The sequence below is a fragment of the Rhipicephalus microplus genome, chromosome X (genome assembly GCF_043290135.1).
Source record: "Rhipicephalus microplus isolate Deutch F79 chromosome X, USDA_Rmic, whole genome shotgun sequence".
Lineage (NCBI taxonomy): Eukaryota > Metazoa > Arthropoda > Arachnida > Ixodida > Ixodidae > Rhipicephalus > Rhipicephalus microplus.
The window spans coordinates 433,141,428-433,159,503 of record NC_134710.1 but is presented as its reverse complement, the minus strand read 5'-3'; the positions used below and the strand labels follow the sequence as shown (position 1 = coordinate 433,159,503).

The following is an 18,076-nucleotide window of genomic DNA, read 5'->3' as shown; positions in this document are numbered from 1 at the left end:
CTCGAGAGCTCATTAAGGAATCAAAGTATTTGTGCTCGTTTCAAAGCACAAGCTTTTGAGCCTCAGATTATTGGAGTTTCATTCATAAGCTGCAGGCTTTCAGTTTCCAACATTCTCAATTATCTTGCAATTTAGTTCTATAAATGTTGAATAAGAATTATGTGTAAGAATATTACAGGTATCCACTGAAAGCAACCATGCTTGGGTTTTCAATTTGTGCACAGTAAGTGGTGTTCACATAATCGTATGTATTAAAGAAAAACTAATCTTGCAGCCGGCCGTTAGGCAGTTTTGTGCGCTCGAAGCTCCCAAGCATATCGCAGTCCTTCCAGATGAGGCTGCCATGCATGCTTCCACGCCCCATCCGCTGAATGATAACAGTCCCAGCAGTGACATAGGCTTGCTTAGTTAGGGAGAACGCGTCCTTCCTATTTTTGTACAGGTGCTCCAAGTAATGATGAGGATTGATGTGCCAGAATGTTCAACCGATGAATCACAGGACCTTAACAAACCAATCTCTGCGATCTGTGAAGAGCAAAAAACGAGATATTTAAAAACAATCATTAAAGCACTCACTTCTAATACTTATTTGAGGAAGCTATCACTTCGTTAAGGTAACCAAAATCTGTTATAATCACTTTGAAATAAACTGAAGCCTCATGTAAAATTTACGTACTGCAGTATATATGTTCTAGTGAAGTATAGTACTACCAAAGTGGTAATCGTCTATAGAACAACTTTTCCAAAATAACATAAATTTTTAAGTGCAACCTGGCTTCTGAAAAATACATTCACATTAACTTTCCAACTATCAAACGTGGTCAATCGACAGGCCCAACCTCATAATCAAACAAGAGCTCACTTGTATCAAATCACAAAAAACTTTTTATGTATTTGCTCCATAATATATGTATGTATATAACAGTAGTGGTATATTTTTCATGCTTCAACTTACCATAGAGAAACATTATATCTGATGGGCTTAAAAACTTGCACACGTTATAGAACTGCATGAATTATAGTACTGGTGAAATTTAGTTCTGCAAGGTGAACTCACCGATGGCAGCATTTAGTAGCCGTCGGTGTCATGAGGAATCAAGTACGGCCAACAGGCAAAGGGCATCTGCAGACTGGAAGCTGCCAATGACAGCAATGAAGGGCTGGCCAGGCGTGCACGTCCATTGATAAAGTGTAAGAACTGGCCATGACCGGCTGTTGTCAAGGCTCTAGTGCCGTGAAGAACGATGGCCAGACGAACTCGGAAACCTGTAGTTAGGCGATATTGGCCTAATACTTCATCCAAAGCATGGCACCGGTGAAATCTTTGCTTTTTCTGGGGGCCGAAGGGAATCTTGACGTTCACGGGCTCTCGCTGCCACACAGAACTCTCAAGTTGTTAGCGAAGAACAGTCTTGGCGCGCTTCCAAAGTAACACGATCCACAACAGAATGTAGCATCTTGCAGTTTTGGTTGATCACATCACAGCGCTAGGACTATGGTTACCACAAAAAGGAGAAGTGACGACTTAATAAACAAAAGCGCCAAGCTGCCCCACCACAACTTCGCCGGGCAAAACAGTTATCAACGCTGTCTTTCAATTTTCGGTCACACGAGCACAGCTTGTTCACAAGTCTTGGAACGTCAACACAGCACCACTGTTCACAACGAACATCGTTTCACTCCCGAACAGTACATCGCTCTCAAGTAAAGAGAAGCGTACGGGCTAACTAGTGGCGAAGCAAGAACCGAGCGCGTAGTTCATACGTTTCCGTACGTACTTGGGTTCACTCAAGTAACGTGTCAAAACGCTGTCAATCCGAAATGTCGCACAGCACCCAACTGAGAGACTGGAAAGTCAAGCGAACGAACTGTTACCGGCACACAAACACATATTGCAGGCTTCTCGAGTGATAGTTGCCGTCGATACATCGACGCCGATCCCCGCTTGATAACCACACCGACGCACAGGCTTCGCTGCGCTTCACCGTACACCATTGCACTGCCACAGCTTTCCGCACTGCTCACACGCACTGATAGAGCTGCTGTAATCACAACACATCCGGTCAAACGCTGAAGTAACTCGTGCGAGAAGCATTTGCTGAAAGTCGCACCGACCAATATGCTGTTTACGACGCCATGTTGTTTTCGACAACTGCACCGCACGTAAGAGAGCTCTTAGAAAGTACTTGCACTATTTTCACGGCGTGAAAAAAATTTCTCTTATGTGCGAGGGGGGTGATATGACGAACAGGACAGGCGTGCCAGATGAAAGAAGTGTTTTGGCAACGTCACGGAGTGAGCTGATGTAGAGGGTATTGCTTCACAACCAATCACAAGCTGTGCTTGACGGCCAAGCCGTCGTCTGCTCGCGTTTTTCGTCTGCTTCGATCAGAGCATGCGACAGGGGATTCGCCTTCGCAACGCTATTATTCTCAGGTCAAGTGGCCGCTGCGTCGCAGAAAATACATGTCAGTGGCTCGCTCTACCTTTGAATGATGTTCGTGCGCCAAGTTAAATGGCTGGTAATTGACGCAGGGATGAATTCAGCCAAGGTTTGCTCCAGAATCGTGAGGGTTTGCATATTTTCGGTGTCATACAAAGTTACTAGGGTCATTTTATTCCGATTGCTTGCCATATTATCATGGTCCATATCGGTGTCTGAACAGTGACGGTGAAGATGCATGATTTGTTTGTAGTTCCATGCGTAATCACGCGCACCCCAAATAGGCTTTGGTTTACAAAGTACGCTTTGTTCCAGATCGTCCCAAAGTGTATCGACAGCTGTATTTCAGAGATCGCAACCATTGGACAGTTAGAGCCAATGAAAGTACACTAGAGCACAAACTTAATGAACCACTCACTGAAAACTTCCTCTCATTTTTATTTCCAATAGCGTGCAAAGAATGTGCTCCCGTTAACCTCTTTGGTGGTAATTTCCACCAATGAGGCAAAGATCTCGAGTCGCACTTTTGATTGGATGAGATGGGGCGCAACACAACAACATAACAAATAAGGTTGATCCTATGTCATGTCGCGTTCGAATGCACCGACCATTCACGTATCACATTGGTTTTCATCCAACCACAAATCTTTACATGCGTAGTTTTATGCCATTGACGCCCAATAGAATTCTTAAATTACTGCAACTTCGAACTTATTGGACGGTGGTGGTTGTCAACACCATCCACTGCGTACAAGGGAAACAACACGCGAAGCTCAAAGCGCCGAAAGAAATAAAACGCACCAGCAGTCATCAGGCAGCCCTTAATGGGTGTGAATTAACTCAAAACCAGCCAGGGCACCAAAGTATACCGCTGCGGCAGCAGGTTCTAAGTAGCCACACTGTTCCTAAGAGTGGTCCGGACCACTCGTGGGATTTTCTCTCAGCCATGCGGTTTTTACGCACAATTTCGCTTCGTGAATCCACTTACGAGCACTTTTCAGTGACGTAAGCAAATATAGCAACTGCCTCACCATCGCTGACATGTTCCCAAGCAGTCACAGCGCGCTTTATTTGCAGTGGCCGATGTGACAACTATGGCCTCTTACGACGTTTTTTTCGTTTCGTGAATCGACTTACGCAACAAAATTTCTCTTGCGCAAAAATGTTTTCGTAAGTGAGTTTTGTGAATCCGGGCCCTGAAGCGCAGGAGACAAGCCAAGTAAAGTTTCTTATTAAGTGACCCTTTTCGCAGCTACGTGAGCATTTTTCCAGGTCATTAATAACTCAAGAATACTTAATGTTAGCTGGCTCTATCTTGATCTTGATGTGCCTCTTCTCTGAGTGCAAATGGAAACGGCGTTATTACAGGCGATTTTTACGCAAGGATCTATTGGTACACCCGCGCGCTGCAGGACCACGACGCTTCCGCGAACAGACGACAACGCTTCCGCGAACAGACGACACTCCACCGGCGCTCCGGCTTCCCTAATGCTATGCAGCCGCCGTAGGTGACGCGCGCTGATTTCTGGAAAGGTCCATTAGGCGGATTGAAGTGACGCAGACTTGCCTACAGATTAGCACACATCCGATTACCACGGATTTCACCATTGGTTTATTTCACTAGAAACAACGTCGCAATCTTCTCGCTGCGAGTCTGGTTTGCACTTCGCGGCACGGCGCCCGTATGTTGGGTATTGCCACTTCGTGAAAAGAGGCTAATGAAAGCTCTCTGCCTGCACGACGCGTGTCCGTAGCGCCCGCACTAGCCACGTGCAAACGCTGCGTCATCGGTTGAGCCTCCTCTCGTTATCCGCTGTGCGGCGCGACCTTATCTGACAGTCGTACATCCTACATTCAGTCATACATCCTATGTGACTGATGTCACATAAGATGTGTGATAGGCTCAGGGGAATGCACATAGATGGATGTGGCTCCAGAAATCTGGGTAGTGATCACAAACGTATCAAGCTAAGTTTTGGAAGAGCAGTGAAAGTAGAAAGAAGGCAAGATGAGCAACTACAGGACAATTTTTATTCAGACAGGCAAATAGAAGTAGCTACTAAACAAATTGAGTAAGTAATGACTGAGGATAATAAAACAGTATGGGCGTACACGAATATAATTTGTCTGTTTGAGCTAAAGCTTGCTAAGGCACGTGACAAGTCACTCTGGAAAAGTAGACAAAAAACCGAAGAGTTGGGGTGAGGAAGTAAAGAGAGCCATAGCAAAACGTTAGGAAGCCTCCAGGGAACACAGAAATGCTTAGCAACAGGGTGAATCGACAGATGATGTAAAAAGAAAGGGGTATATATTTCTAGACTGTAGAAGATAAGCATTCCTTCTGTGAAAAGAAAAGATTAGAAGAAGGGGGCTCAGTGGCTGGCAGAAGCACACAAAAAGGATAGAAAGGCAGCTGTAAAACTTTGAAACTATCTAAACCCTCTAAGAAATGAGACAAGCCTCGACCAGAGGTTTATAGGTACAGCTCCAGTGTTCGATTAAAGGGGACGCAGCTATTTAATATATAAGAACAAGGATGACCAAAAAATGTCAACAAGGACGTGCCTTATGCACCTTAATAGACAAGGAAGGATGAAGTGGCGCAGTGGCTCCATTTTCACAACGAAAATAGGAAAAGCCTGAGAAGAAGATTCAACAACAGTACTACATCAACAGGCCCTGACGGCATCCAAATTATGCTGATAAAGAGATTGGGTCCCAAGTTTAAGCAAACTTTGAGAGAGCCAGCGAGCAAAACAATAATCGACGGTGATGGATGGAAACTTAACAGCATGAGCATGATCTATAAAGGAAAGGTGGACAAAGTTGACGTAAACAACTATTCGTTCTATAACAGTGACATCAAAGTGGTTTACTAGCTGGTGAGGCAGATTATTAAGAAAAGACTGCAGGCGTGAACAGAGGGGGAGGGTGTACAGGGGGAACTGTAAAATGGTTTTCCGAAACAAATGAGGTTGGAAGACGATCTGTTATCACTGACGCAGTGCATCGAAATAGCAGAAAAAGAACACAGGCCCCTGTGGCTAGCATTTTTGGATATCAAGGGAGCGTACAATAGCATGGTTCAAGAGGAATTGTTGGGAATACTGGACACACTAGGTGTAGAAGATTGAGCCACTAATCTTTTAAATGATATCTATAAACGTAACAAGGTAGTTATAAAATGGAAAAAAAACAGGTATCCGAACCCACTGAGATAAAATGATGGCTCAGGCAGGGGTGTTTTCTGTCACCCTTGTTATTCATGATGTACCTACACGGATTAGAGGCCAAATTAGAGGGGAATGGACATGGCTTCAACCTCCATTTTGTCAAACAAGGAAAACTCATTCAACAGGCACTACCAGAAGTGATGAACGCAGATGATATATAGGGCTAATGTCACATAGCAAGAAAGATTTGCAAGGATTGATAAACATCTTTGGTAATGAGGGAGATAAGTTTGATTTTAGATTCAGTAAGGAAAAATAAGTAGTCATGATTTTTAATGATAATAAAGGTAGTGAGCTTAGAATACAGGAGGTCACGTTAGAGATAACAGATAAATACAATTATTTGGGCATATGGATAAGCAATGAGATCGAGTACCTAAGAGAACACAAAGCATACGTAACGACTAAAGGTAACAGGATGATAATGTGAGAGGAATTTGAAAAATGGTCATGGTTCTTAGTCAGACGTTCGGCAATGCGGTGTTGTGTATGAGATCAGGTGTTAAAGCAGGATTATAGGTTAAAAAAGTGTAATAGGTAGGTTTGCTTTAGGAGCTCATGAAGATACACCTAATCAGGGAGTACAGGGTGATATGGGATGGACATCATTCGAGGGCAGAGAAGCTAGCAGCATGATAAAATTTGAGAAGCGATTGAGAAAAATGGTGGAGGAGCGTTGTGCTAGGAAGGTTTTCAGCTATTTGTACATGAGGAATGCCGATACAAAATGGAGAATGGGAACCAGAAAATTGACGGGTAATTAATTAGAAAACAGCAGGAGGCCAAACTAAAATAACTGAACGATTAAGGATAAGGTGAAGGAACCGGAGACCGACATGTGGAGAATAGACATGATTAATAAGTCGGAACTAGAGATCTGTCGAACTTTTCAGCAGGAAATTGCCAAGGAAAGGATCCATGATAATTCTCGGAGTCGTTATCTACTGTTTGAGGCCAAGACAGGAGTATTGCGAACCAAGACTAATATCGGGCCAAATACGAAGGAGTCGACACGGTATGCGCAGTGCGTGTGGAGAGGAGGAGGAAACTGCCAATCACCGGGTAGTGTTCTGTAAAGGGCTTCACCCTAGAGTTCAGAATGATGGCGCAGACTTTTTCAAAGCACTGTTGCTTAGGGACAGATAGGACAAAACAGACTTTAAGTGGGTAGAAATAACTAGAAGGAGGTTTTCTGATTGGTGGCTAAAATCAAGGCACGAGTGAAAATAAATCATTTACTGAAAAGGGCCAGTACTTCACCTCACCATTTAAAAGAACAAAAAGATAAATCTAGTTTTTGTTCAATAGTTATTATGGCTAGGGGCTGTTAGCCGGCGCGCGGTCTAAAGAGTACAGCCAAATGCATCCATTCATCCATCCATCAATCCATCCATCCATCCATCCATCCATCCATCCATTCATCCATCCATCCATCCATCCATCCATCCATTCATCCATCCATCCATCCATCCATCCATCCATCCATCCATCCATTGATCCATCACTTCATCCACCCGTCCGTCCGTCCGTACCTGGCCTGATGATTCGATGTACCTGGCCACGTGACCTTGGGTTATTGTGCGCGGAGGACGATATTTTCCTAATATTGAAATATTGTTCGTATCTTTATAATATGAAACATTAGTCCATGAAAGTGTACATACAGACCCGCGTCGCGTTAAGTGCATTCGCACTGGACGGACGGACGGATTGACGTCCGTCTGTCCCGTCCGTCTGTCCAGTGCGAATGCTACTAACGCGACGCGGGTCTGTATGTACAATTTTATGGAATAATGTTTCTTAATATAAAAATACGAGCAATATATCAATATTAACAAAATATCGTCCTCCGCGCACAATAATCAATGGTCACGTGGCCAAGTACATGGGATCATTCATGCCTTTACCAAGAGAGGCGCCACTGGTAAATTTTTACAACTTTCAATTATTAAAAATATGAGTCCTCGTTTTACGAAAAAAAAGATAGGGTTGGTGATGGACATTGTGAACCTTTTCATCAGTGGAGTGATCTCATTTCTTATTCTGTGCAGTTATGGATCCCCTATGTGTAGTGTGAACAGGATTTAGTAATGTCTTAAATATGTGTGCTGTGTCTTTCGCGAACGCCCATTAGTGAGAAGGTGCCGATGATCCTTAGAGCATCATCATCATCATTTTTAGCAATGGAATGCGTGCACTAATGGCTCGTGCTACCTCAGAAAAAGAACGTTCATCCACCGGTGAGCCCTGGCGCTGAAACGCTACCGTACCGTAGTCGCTATCGCTGTGATCGGAGCAATGTCCTGCTTAGGCACGGCACTCTTCTCGCTCACCGTGGCTCGACAAGGGCCCTTGGCCACAACCACTGCAAGTTGCAATTCCACGCTATGTCAAGACAGTAACCCAGACGGCAGAAAGAGGGATGTACCAGACGCGCCAGCGTGTCACAGCTTCTACGACTTCATATGCTCGCAGCATTACCACGCTCGACCGCTGCCCCATCAGCAGGCAATGCTGATGCTCGCACCGCAAGTCCACGCGTCACTGTCAAGCTTTCCAGCACTCTCCGAGACGTTGCTTCGTGGCTCATGTCCGGGACACTACGCGTTGCTTGGTGTCGATTTGCACCGTGCCTGCATGGGGCCGGCAGCGGCAGCCGACTGGCAAGAGGTGGATTGCCTCCTGCGGCAGCTCGGGCTCTCTGGCTGGCCCCTTGCGCGAGTGCGGCCACTAGATCGCTCACCGTCAGAGCTTGCTGGACTGTTGGACCTGAGGCTAGGTGTATTCCCCATTGTGCGTCTTTCCCTTCGAAGGCACTACGGACGCGTCACGGTGCAGCTTGACAGTACTCCGCTGCCACTGCGCCTCGACCAGCTCTCCGTACCGCTTAAAGATATTAGAAGCTACGTGCGTAGCGTGGAACGGGCGCTGAGCCTCCTGCAGGGCACAGCGCACAAAAACCAAAGTGGTGGCACGCCATATTGGGGTGCCGCTGCGGCAGCCATCGTCGAGCTGGAGCAAGCACTGGAAAGGGCACAGCCTCACGACTCATTTGTTTACGGTGCGAGAATGATTGCTCTCAGCGACTTCCCACGTTCACGCCAATGGAACTGGGCAGAGTACCTGACCATTGTGCCTGACAATACCGCGCTGTTGTTGCTGACTAACCGCACACTGCTGGTGCACGAGCCCGAACATCTGGCTTTCGCGACCGAAACGCTGGGCAGCACTAGTGCAGCAGTGCTGTTAAACTACCTCGGCTATAGGGCACTAGTGCATCTGGCACCGCTGCTACCGGCTGAGACCAACTGCCTGCTGCCGCTGGCGCCTTGGGCTGACACCGTGCCTTCACGGCTCGCTGGTTGTTTACGGCTGTTGGCACACCTGCATCCAACCACTTTTCGTTTCTTTGCTGCATTGGAGTCTGGCCAGACGGAGTATGCACCACCAAAGCCTGAAGACAGTGCCGAGGCACTTTTCATTTCCGCCCAGTGAGCTACCATGGCTGTAGTCGAGAGACTGCCCTGGCGCGACAAAGGTCTCGGATTGAGGCGTGCCCGAGCACTGCTCCAGGCGCGTCTGGTGAGAGGTGGTGTACCTAGGTCCGAGCATTGTCCGCGTGGCCACTCCTTGTACCCAGCCAAAGACGGTTTCCTTGAAGCTCTGCTCAAGGCACAATCGGCGACGCCCAACGCTTATTGGGTGCTGGATATTCCTGACGATGGTCTTGACTCTCGAAACCAAGACGGACCCTTTTCAATGAACGCCGATTACTTCGCTGATCCGGATGTGGTATATGTGTCGCCTGCCCTGTCGTTGGCTCTCCAAGAACGACCCCTCGGCGATGTTCAAGCAGCAGCGCCGATCGTCGAAGCGCTTTTACGCACCGTGCTTCCCGGTGAGCCGAACAAGCTGATTCGCACTTCGCTGCCAAAGCTGCGCTGTCTTGCGCGGCGCCTCGGCACCACGCCGTTCGACAGCCACATGCCGGATATGCTTCCAGAGCTTCTTCAACCTTCGGCTCTGCTTCAAATGTTGACGCGCGCTAATACGCGTCCTTTTCCCACTGTCCTGACGAAGGGAAAGCAAGAGCTGACAAAGCCTCAGATATTTTTCGTTCACTGGGCCATGACGTTATGCGAATCGCCGCACCTGCAGAAGCGACTTCATTGCTACAAGCTGATGCCGACGAAGCACCGCATCGACGTCACACTCGCCAACCACGCTGCGTTCCAAGAGGCCTTCCGCTGTCTTTCCAGCACCACAATGCACCGTTCCAAAGCCTTCCCATCGCTGATGGCACAAGTTTTGAAAAAAAAAAACAGATGCTCATGGCTACGTTTCCTTGATCTCCCTCGCTGGCACACATCCTGCTGGCAGTGGGTCACTTTAATCTGTATTTTTTTAAATGCGAAGCATTTCTTAGCGAGCTTCGGCGACTTTGGGCATATCTATCTATCTATCTATCTATCTATCTATCTATCTATCTATCTATCTATCTATCTATCTATCTATCTATCTATCTATCTATCTATCCTTCTACAACTTTTAGCTCTCCTGGCCGTTTCGTTAATGGTATCAATACCAAATTTGGTATGGCATAACATGACCCTATGACAAGCATAACTGGCTAGACATAACATGACTATCATGACATGCATGTCATGAATCTTATGATTCATATTCCAAGGGCTTGCTGCTCTTGCGGTGGTTTCGTTCACTTGACATGTTGCAAAATTGGTAAAGTATGACATGATTGCATGATGACCACAAGCGACAGACCCCAACATGAAAATCATGACATGCGTGTCATTTAACAACATGGCTGCATGCCACGCTCATGATGCGCTCTAGGCCATTTCGCTATCGCCACACATACTAAATTTGGTGTTACGGGACGTGAATGGATGACGAAGGTATGTGACTGGTGCAAACATATCATAAGATGCGTATCATGTAACAACATGACTACATGCTACACTCATGATGCGTTCGCGGCCGTTTCGCTAGCTTCACATACACCAAATTTGGTATTACGGGACGTAAATAGATGACGAAAGTATGTGACTGTTGCAAACATGACAATCATAAGATGCGTGTCATGTAACAACATGACTACCTGCCACACTCATGATGCGCTCGTGGGCGTTTCGCTATAGCTTCACATGTACCAAATTCGGTGTTACTTGACGTGAACGAATGACATGTAAATGACGCCTTCAAACATCATAATCATGACATGCGTGTCATGTAACAACAAGAATACATGCCACATTCATGATGCGCTCGCAGGCGTTTCGCTAGCGTCACATATACCAATTTTGGTATTAGTTCACGTGAATGTATGGCGAAGGTATGTGACTGGTGCAAACATGGTAATCATGAGATACGTGTAATGTAAGAACATGACTACGTGCCGCACTCAAAGCACCGAAACCCTCCGACGTGACTCGGCGCGCGACCACGCCGGCGTTCGTTTTGTCGCGTCACACTGGCGATGCCACGCCAAGCGCCGATCTGCCTGGCATATACTCGCAGGCGCACGCCGCGGTTCGTTGCTTTGACGCTTGTGCGTTTTAGCGCACCCGGCGTCCTTCCGTCACGAAGCTAAACAGACGCGGTGCTGTTTAGGTAACGGCGTCGGCGCAAAAAGCAGCATGTCGCATTTCGAGCCGGTTGCCGCCTCCTCTCGCTGACAGACGCTGGTCGCGCGTAGTGTCAGACAATAGAGTGCTCGCGTTTTGCTAGCGTAGCGCCACTGCGCCCAGCGTGGGCGTGCGTCAACGTTACGTGTGCTCGCCGCCGTTTCGCTAGCTTCACATATACCAAGTTTGGTATTACTGGACGTGAATGGACGACGAAGGTATGTTACACGTCCAAACATCATAATCATGATATTCGTGTCATGTAAAAGAATACTTCATTCTACGCTCATAGCGTTCTAACGGCCGTTCAGCTAGCTGCACATATACCAAATTCATTCTCAGGGGCCATGAATGGATTACAAAGGTAAATGACACGTCCAAACGTGATAATCATCACATGAAGGTAACGTACGGCATCAGTTATCTCCGGCTCGTATTGTTGTGCTGGTTTTAAAGTGACATATCAAGCTTTCACATTCGTGCTTCGCATATCAGTGATTCCCACTGTAGGGGGGATCTGCCAATTTTTGTTTTTATTCTAGACTTCCTTTCGTGAGGCGACCAACATAACTATGGTGGGCGAGTGTTACATGCTCAGCATCGACTGTGACGTCTTGCGTTTCTGTGCAGGTCATTCCAGGAAGAAGGCCGGCCGAAGTGCCTTCACGAGACAGGTACATTCATTTTTGGAAGTAATTAGCGCACGCACGCACGCACGCACGCACGCACACGCACACACACACACACACACACACACACACACCATGTACGAGATAATTTTGTTGCGTTTGTCTTTTTTCTTCTAGTCCTTGCCAATTACGTGCGCGGAATTCTCCCCAAAAAGCAACTCATATGGCTTTTTATACATTTATAGGAGACTAACGCGCACACTACTATTGGATACGGTGGCAGGTTGCAGAAGAAAAAAAAACTGAAGGTTCACTTGAAAAAAGCAGATATTGCTAAACTGCACGCGACGGATGAGGTCGACATACAGAAGTTCCAATTTGTTGCGCTGTATACATTGTCGAACGCTACTAAAGTAACGGAGTTTTTCGAAGAAATATTTCCGACGGTCCTTTTTGTTTAGATGACATGCAAACTTGTGCTTACGAGGGCGGCACACAGAGCTGCATACATTAGGCGAAGGCAATATTTTTTCGCATGTCGCGTATATCTCTTATCCCACGAGTAGCGAAAAAGACGCCGGTGAAAAACGAATGCTAACGACCATGAAAACTACGCCTGCACGGCAATGCATGCTTCTTGTGCGTATATGTACAAGAACCCCGTACGGGACCGGTACAACACATCAACAGTACTAAAGAAACTACGAATGGTGAAGCAGAACAGATTTCATTGCAGCCTTATAGTGTTTAACACTATAAAGAAGTGCAGCATTGAATTCACAATAAATTATCAAAGCCAGCTGAAGCTTGCTTTCTCTTCTCTTGACAAATCACGGGAGACGCTCGAAAATCACTCGTAAAAAGACTATCTATCATCCATTGGCTAATTTGAACATGGCGCGCTCGGTCGTTACAGAGATCGCCGCTAGAAGCCACGACTTGTGCGATAACACTGAGAAAGGCACGCATTCGAAGAAAAAGAGAAAAAAAGCGCTCAAGGTCACGAGGCGCATGTGACGTTTTTCTTTGCCCTTGCCATCCCTCCCTGCTTAGCTTCCAGCGCTTTCATCGGGATGAGAGAAGATAATGCCTTTGCAGCATGCAAAAAATTTTGGCAAGTCCACTCGCACAGGACGGACTCCTAAAATTTTTGCGCTGTTGAACTGGTGAGGCAACAAGCTCTCCAAGTGAATTCATTGAATGGTTACTTGAAAAGATGATTCAGGGTTCCTTTAAAAGACAGGAAAAAGAGGGCTAATGCTGTCCTAAGAAACCTTAAATATGCTAGTGAAATAATGGACTTCGTCACCTGTAATCAAGATAGCCCCCAGAATTATCATGAGATAGCAAATTCCATTTCTACGTCTACCTTGTCTGAAGACGTTGCGCGAAGCTTGGGTTGCGAATTTTTTTCGCCAGACGTTTTCTTCTGAACCAGTATTTGCGCTGCCTTTCGGCCACCGAATTGGTTGTAAAACCATTTGCTCATGAATAAAAACATGCGTACCCATCTTTATTAGGAACTTTAGCAGACAGGCATGGCAGAAGGGTACCCATTTGTAGGGAACAAAGAAGTTCCCACGTTTTTATTGGCAAAAAAGTCTATGGGAAAGCAATCACTGACCAACTTTGTCGGGTTTGCTTTGTATTTTTTTGTTAGTGAGAACTAACTGAAAATTACGGCAAGATAAATATAGGTGATGTTATTAAATTTAATAGAAATGTAAATGTGAAGAACCGAAAGTGAACGAGCAGCCACCAGCAGAATCCGAACCTGTGACCTTATATACAGTTTCTATGCTCTACCACTGAGATGGGGTGGTGTTCATGCCTCTGTCCACTTAAAAGGGTGTATATGTTGATGCAAACGCGAGAGCATCAGTAGGCGACGCCTGTTGCCATTGCGGCGAACGTGGAATATAAGAGTAACTTAGTATTCGCACAAGGTTCTCATACATCAAGCAGCATACTGTTTTTTGCGCATTTGCAGTTCGGCACTTTTGGTGTCCATATTAATACAAGACAATGGTGGTCCATGAGTTATTCGGAGTTGTGAGGTACGCTTTGTTTCGTCGGTGCTCTCAATGCGCCCGTCATATCGCTACGTGCCAGTGGCATCGAGATGAAGAGGAACACGACCGAGATCGGCGGCACTGCTCGCTGAACCAGTTGTAAATGTATCTGTGTCTACTCCTACGAGTCTGCATCCTTCCCGTAGCAATATTTTCGCCCGTCGAGAACTACGAATACTCTGCCGTTTGATTATTCCGTAGATGGCATTACTTCACCGAACTATGCACGTGCACCGCCTGCCAGGGAAAGGTCGCTTATTGCACTCTCTCTCCTATCATTCATCGAAGAAATTTTCCCTTCAAGGTCACATCTTTCTCGTTTGACAGCATATAGCGAGGAGGCAGCGAATGCGATCGTCAGACACCCTATCTCACGTGAGATTTCTGGCTTGTGTCAATCGTGTCAGGCTTTTAGGGGCGAAGCTCCTTATAGCGGCACCCGTTCGTCCCTCGTAGTCGTAGTAGTAGTCGTAGTGTGTAACCAGTCTTACATTTTGACCTCCAAGGTGGTGCCGGTGAGAGATTTCTTCTGTGCGTTGTTGAATAATAAAAAATTCGCAGCGTGCGCGTTCACTAAAAGCCGAACTCTCCTGTCTCTCATTCCCCCTTAGCAGCCGTTGGCATGTACATTCAGCACTATCCGACAAGAAAGGGTTGCTACGTTATACTCGCTGGGCATAACCTCCTTGGTTTTAGAAAGGTTTAGCGAGCGTTGGGCCGCAGTGCCATGAATACAGTCAAATAGTATATACCATGAACTCAAGGTGGTTAAAGCTGGGAAGTAAACACAAAGCGCAAGCCGTAAGAAAGTGCGCGTGTGCCTCCTCTCGTTTAGTCCTTAGAATGTCTGCGGGATGGCGGTGAAATGTGGAATATATGATGAAAAGATGTGAGATGGTGGTACTTGGAGTGTTGAACAGATGGACGAACGGACACACAGACAGATGCATGGACGGACTCACGGATGGCTGCACCGACTGATGAACGCATGGACAGGTGTAGGCGCGGATGCATGAATGAACGCAGGGACGGACGCACAGATGGACGTGCGGACGCACGAACAGACGCACGCACGGACGGGCGAATGGACGCACGGACGGTCACACAGACGGACGCATGGATGGACGGAAGCAGGAACGAATGGACGGACGGATGCTTCGCCCCCCTCTCCGTCATTCACTGCGTGTATATGCTGCCATTTTTTTTTTTCATTATGTTTGGCTCGCTGCGTATCCAAGATGACACTCCAATTACTTAACGTGTGAATCTGCCCTGCCATTTTCCGTTCCGTTCGAAATGCTTTGCTTTGTTGTAACGCTCCATCTACGAACCTCAAGCGCCTCTCCCCGCGTCGTGACCTCGTGCACAAAGTAGCGGGCGGGACGTTGAAGGTCCATGGCGACCTGTCAACGTGCAGTCTTCCTCGTTCTGACAGTTATAAAGTTTCCTCCAGCGCAACAAGTTACTTGTAGGTGTGAAACGATTGCTAAACAGCTTTTTTTTTCACTAAGCATGAGCGCCGGCGCCAATGTCTCGGGCTGCTATCAAAGACAAATATCGCCTTGTACGAGTGGAGCCACCGCACAATGAAACCCAGCCCATGAACAGGCGTTTGTGGGTACAATATGAGCTGAAAAACAAGGACAACATGGCTATTGCGTTTAATAAAAGGAAAGTTATGAAAACATACAAAAGTTGATGCGCCTACTACGCATCAACTGCTCGTCCCCACCGGATATTCCGTCGGAGGAACTACTATCACCGGAAATCACCGTGCTATGGAAGGCCGCATCGTCATCAACCACAGCATCATCAAGTATAAAGGAACATCACCCGCTGACGCCACTTCGTGGGCTCGGTGACTGCACCACAATGCAGCCATCTAATCCACTTACCTTTGCAATGCAGACGACCATACTTGTGTTTGCCAGCCTGCAGCTGTCGAACATGATAGGCCTATCCTCGGGGGCGTCATCTATGTTGGTGCTGCCGGGCTCCGAAAGCGAGCCAGGCTCCTGCCGCCTACTACGCATCAACTGCTCGTCCCCACCGGATATTCCGTCGGAGGAACTACTATCACCGGAAATCACCGTGCTATGGAAGGCCGCATCGTCATCAACCACAGCATCATCAAGTATAAAGGAACATCACCCGCTGACGCCACTTCGTGGGCTCGGTGACTGCACCACAATGCAGCCATCTAATCCACTTACCTTTGCAATGCAGGTTAGTAAATCGTATGTCCTCTTCGCTAAAAAGTCGAGTAATTACTTCCTGGTGCAGTTCCCGAGCCCCCACTGCTGTATTGCTATTGCTGTTGAGTGTGCTCATATGATTCACTCGTTGCTGATCTTATCGGGTGACGTCGAAACTAATCCTGGCCCTAACGGAAACGCTGCTATTCTTACTGAGCTACAAAAGCTAAGTGCCGGCCAGGCCCAGCTGATTGCCGAAGTTCAGAGTTTGAAATCTCAACTAAGCACAACGGATAAAAGAATAACAGACTTAAACAAACGAATGGGCGATCTCGAAACACATTACCAAACTCTTCTTCCCCTCAGAAATGATATCGAAAAAACACAGGCTAACGTAATCAACATGACTAAAAAAATTCAAGAGCTAGAAACTTCCCTGGATGACGCTGAAAACAGGTCGCGCCGGAATGACCTTCTATTCTACGGCATCCCTGACCCCACTAGGAATGAAACGTGGGCTGAATCTGAAAAAATGATAATCGATATCTGCAACAATAACCTTGGACTAACAGTGCAGCCTAACGACATAGAACGCGCACATCGTCTCGGTATTCATTCACTAAACAGAAATCGTCCCATAATTGTGAAATTTTTATCATACAAAACCAGAGATGCACTTTTATCAAACGGCAGGAAACTGAAGAACACTAACTACAGCATCGGGGAGGACTTTTCCCGCCCCGTTCAATATGCGCGCAAGCAATTACTTGCATTTGCAAAAGCACGTTCGGACAAGTTCTCCTTGCGGTTCAAGACACTGCACGTCGGGTCGAAGCGCTATATATTTGACGCATCATCACACATGGTTAAGGAAATTGCATAGCGGTTACCCCGCCAACAAAGAGCAATAAAACGCCAAACGGCTTCCCCATGTCATGTTCTCTCGTTTTCCGTAATATTCACTAACATACGTAGCCTTCTTCCAAAACGTGAACTCATATCCAACATTATCTCGTCATCAAAAAGCAACATACTCGTATTAACAGAAACGTGGCTTACCAGCGATATAACGGATGCGGAAATATTAACTGACTTACAGGACTTCCACGTGTACCGAAATGACCGAAATGGCTCACGGGGGGGCGGAGTACTTATCGCAGTTCGTCGGGGCATATCTTGCTCCGTTGTTAACGTCGATTCCGATACCGAATCCCTGTGGCTAATTTGTCGTACTAACACCGTAACTGTCATACTTGGCGTCTGCTACAGGCCCCCGCAAACGGATCCAAATTTTCCATGTCACCTGAACAATTCCATTCAAAAACTTACTTCCGCTTACCCAAAGGCTCGCATTCTTCTGTTCGGTGATTTTAACTACCCTAATATTGACTGGCAAAACATAGTTACTTCTACATTATCATGTCACGCAGAGGCGAAAAACTTCCTCGATGTATGTCTCAACTTTAACCTTACACAATTAGTCGCCCAACCAACCCGTGTCACACGAGGATCAGCAAATATTCTCGACCTGATATTAACCAATAGCCCCGAGAACCTATTATCTATTACTTACCTTCCTGAGATCAGCGACCACAAGGTCATACATGCTTTATTTTCATTTACCTCGACCAAAAAACAGACGACTAATAAAACAATTGTTCTTTATGATAAGGGTAACTATAGTGCAATATCTGAAGATCTCAGTAACTCTTTTAATCAGTATGAATCTACATTTCACACGCGCTCAGTTCATGACAACTGGTTGATCTTTAAGGACAAAGTAAATCACCTCTCTGATATGTTTATCCCGAAGATTACTTTTCAAACTAACCGCAATAAACCATGGTTTTCTCGGCATT

The 18,076-nt window shown here is 46.4% G+C and overlaps 1 protein-coding gene across 1 annotated transcript; it reads left to right on the top strand.

The window, feature by feature from the left end:
* Positions 1-15,773: 15,773 nt before the first annotated feature.
* LOC142777457 (uncharacterized) lies at positions 15,774-17,373 on the top strand. Its single transcript, XM_075881877.1, has one exon. It carries the CDS (start codon positions 15,895-15,897, stop codon positions 17,098-17,100), a length of 1,206 nt encoding a protein of 401 aa, XP_075737992.1. The 5' UTR covers positions 15,774-15,894; the 3' UTR covers positions 17,101-17,373.
* The last annotated feature ends 703 nt before the right edge of the window (positions 17,374-18,076 follow it).

Excerpts from the sequence above, each read along its gene's own strand:
- LOC142777457 (XM_075881877.1), top strand. The coding sequence starts at position 15,895 with ATGCAGCCATCTAATCCACTTACCTTTGCAATGCAGACGACCATACTT.